General features: G+C 58.5%; 1 protein-coding gene across 1 annotated transcript; it reads left to right on the top strand.

Moving 5' to 3' along the window:
* Positions 1-4: 4 nt before the first annotated feature.
* EPUS_01307 (Aldehyde dehydrogenase) lies at positions 5-1,340 on the top strand (the record flags this gene model as incomplete). Its single annotated transcript, XM_007788600.1, has 2 exons — positions 5-618; positions 704-1,340. 2 exons carry the CDS (start codon positions 5-7, stop codon positions 1,338-1,340), a joined length of 1,251 nt encoding a protein of 416 aa, XP_007786790.1.
* Between the last annotated feature and the right edge of the window lie 353 nt (positions 1,341-1,693).

The following is a 1,693-nucleotide window of genomic DNA, read 5'->3' as shown; positions in this document are numbered from 1 at the left end:
ATTGATGTACAAGCTCGCCGGTCTGATCGAGAGCCACGCCGAAACCCTCGCCAGCATCGAGACCTGGGATAACGGGAAACCGTATTCGGTGGCTTTGAACGACGATCTGGCGGAGGTGGTGTTATGTTTCCGGTACTACGCCGGCTGGGCCGACAAGATCCATGGCCAGACCATCTCGACCACGCCGCAGAAACTCGCGTATACGCTCCGTCAGCCCATCGGCGTGTGTGGGCAGATCATCCCCTGGAACTACCCGTTGGCGATGGCGGCGTGGAAACTGGGACCCGCGCTGGCGTGTGGGAATACGGTGGTCATCAAGGCAGCGGAGCAGACGCCGCTCTCGATTCTGTATCTGGCGAGTTTGATCAAGGAGGCGGGTTTCCCGGCTGGTGTGGTCAATGTGCTGAATGGGTATGGGAAGGAGGCCGGGGCGGCGATTGCAAGTCATATGGATGTGGACAAGATTGCATTTACCGGGTCGACGGCGACGGGGAAACAGATCATGAAGATGGCGGCGGTGAACATGAAGAACATCACGCTGGAGACAGGCGGGAAGAGTCCGCTGATAGTGTTTGAGGATGCGGATCTGGAGCAGGCGGCGAAGTGGGCGCATATTGGGTGAGCTTCTAACTTCCCCCATGCCTTCCAAAACCCTGCAATGAAGGGTCCAAAGCTAACCACTAGATATCTTATTAAAAACCAGCATAATGTCGAACCAAGGCCAGATCTGCACCGCGACCAGCCGCCTCCTCGTCCAGGCTCCCATCTACCAGGCCTTCATCTCCAAATTCCACGCCGCCATCTCCAGCACCAGCAAAGTGGGCGACCCCTTCTCGGAGAGCACCTTCCAAGGCCCGCAAGTCACCCGCGCCCAGTACGAGCGCGTGCTGTCGTACATCGAGTCCGGGCGATCCGAGGGCGCCACCCTCACCACGGGCGGCCACCCACAGAAAGACGTCGGCTCCGGAAAGGGCTTCTTCATCGAGCCGACCGTCTTCACCGACGTGCGACCGGAGATGAAGATCTACCGCGAAGAGGTCTTTGGGCCGTTCGTGGTGGTGGCCAAGTTCGAAACCGAGGACGAGGCGCTCCGCATGGCCAACGACACCACCTACGGCCTGGGCAGTGCGGTCTTCACGCGCGATGTGGAGCGCGCGCATCGCGTCGCCGCGCGCATCGAGGCCGGCATGGTGTGGGTCAACAGCAGCAATGACTCGGATATCCGCGTGCCCTTTGGCGGCGTCAAGCAGAGTGGGGTGGGCCGCGAGCTAGGCGAGGCCGGGCTGGAGGCCTACTGTCAGACGAAGGCGGTGCATGTTAATATGGGGACGAGATTGTGAAGAGGGAATGAATGCGAAAGAGATTCGAACGGTGCATTGGTGCATGTTTGATCATCTACCGTTCCCTTGGCTGGGGAAATAAGGATGATGACCTGATGAGCAGCCAGATGAGCATATCCTGATGATCCCTCATCCAATGTAGTTATATCCAAAGCATTTCGAACATTAATCCACCCAGCCCGTGCACCAAAGCCACATTCCCTCTCCTTGCTTCTCAACCTCGCTATCTCTAGTCTTTTCGTTGGAATCTCATCCACCAAGTCCTCAACCCCCGCATTCTCACCCCCCTCACCCCTCCCCGAGTTCACCAGGCACTATGTCCGCCATCGATCCTAAGATCCGCCGCGGTCATG

The sequence above is a fragment of the Endocarpon pusillum genome (genome assembly GCF_000464535.1).
Source record: "Endocarpon pusillum Z07020 unplaced genomic scaffold C720987, whole genome shotgun sequence".
Lineage (NCBI taxonomy): Eukaryota > Fungi > Ascomycota > Eurotiomycetes > Verrucariales > Verrucariaceae > Endocarpon > Endocarpon pusillum.
This window is presented reverse-complemented; position numbering and strand designations above follow the sequence as displayed.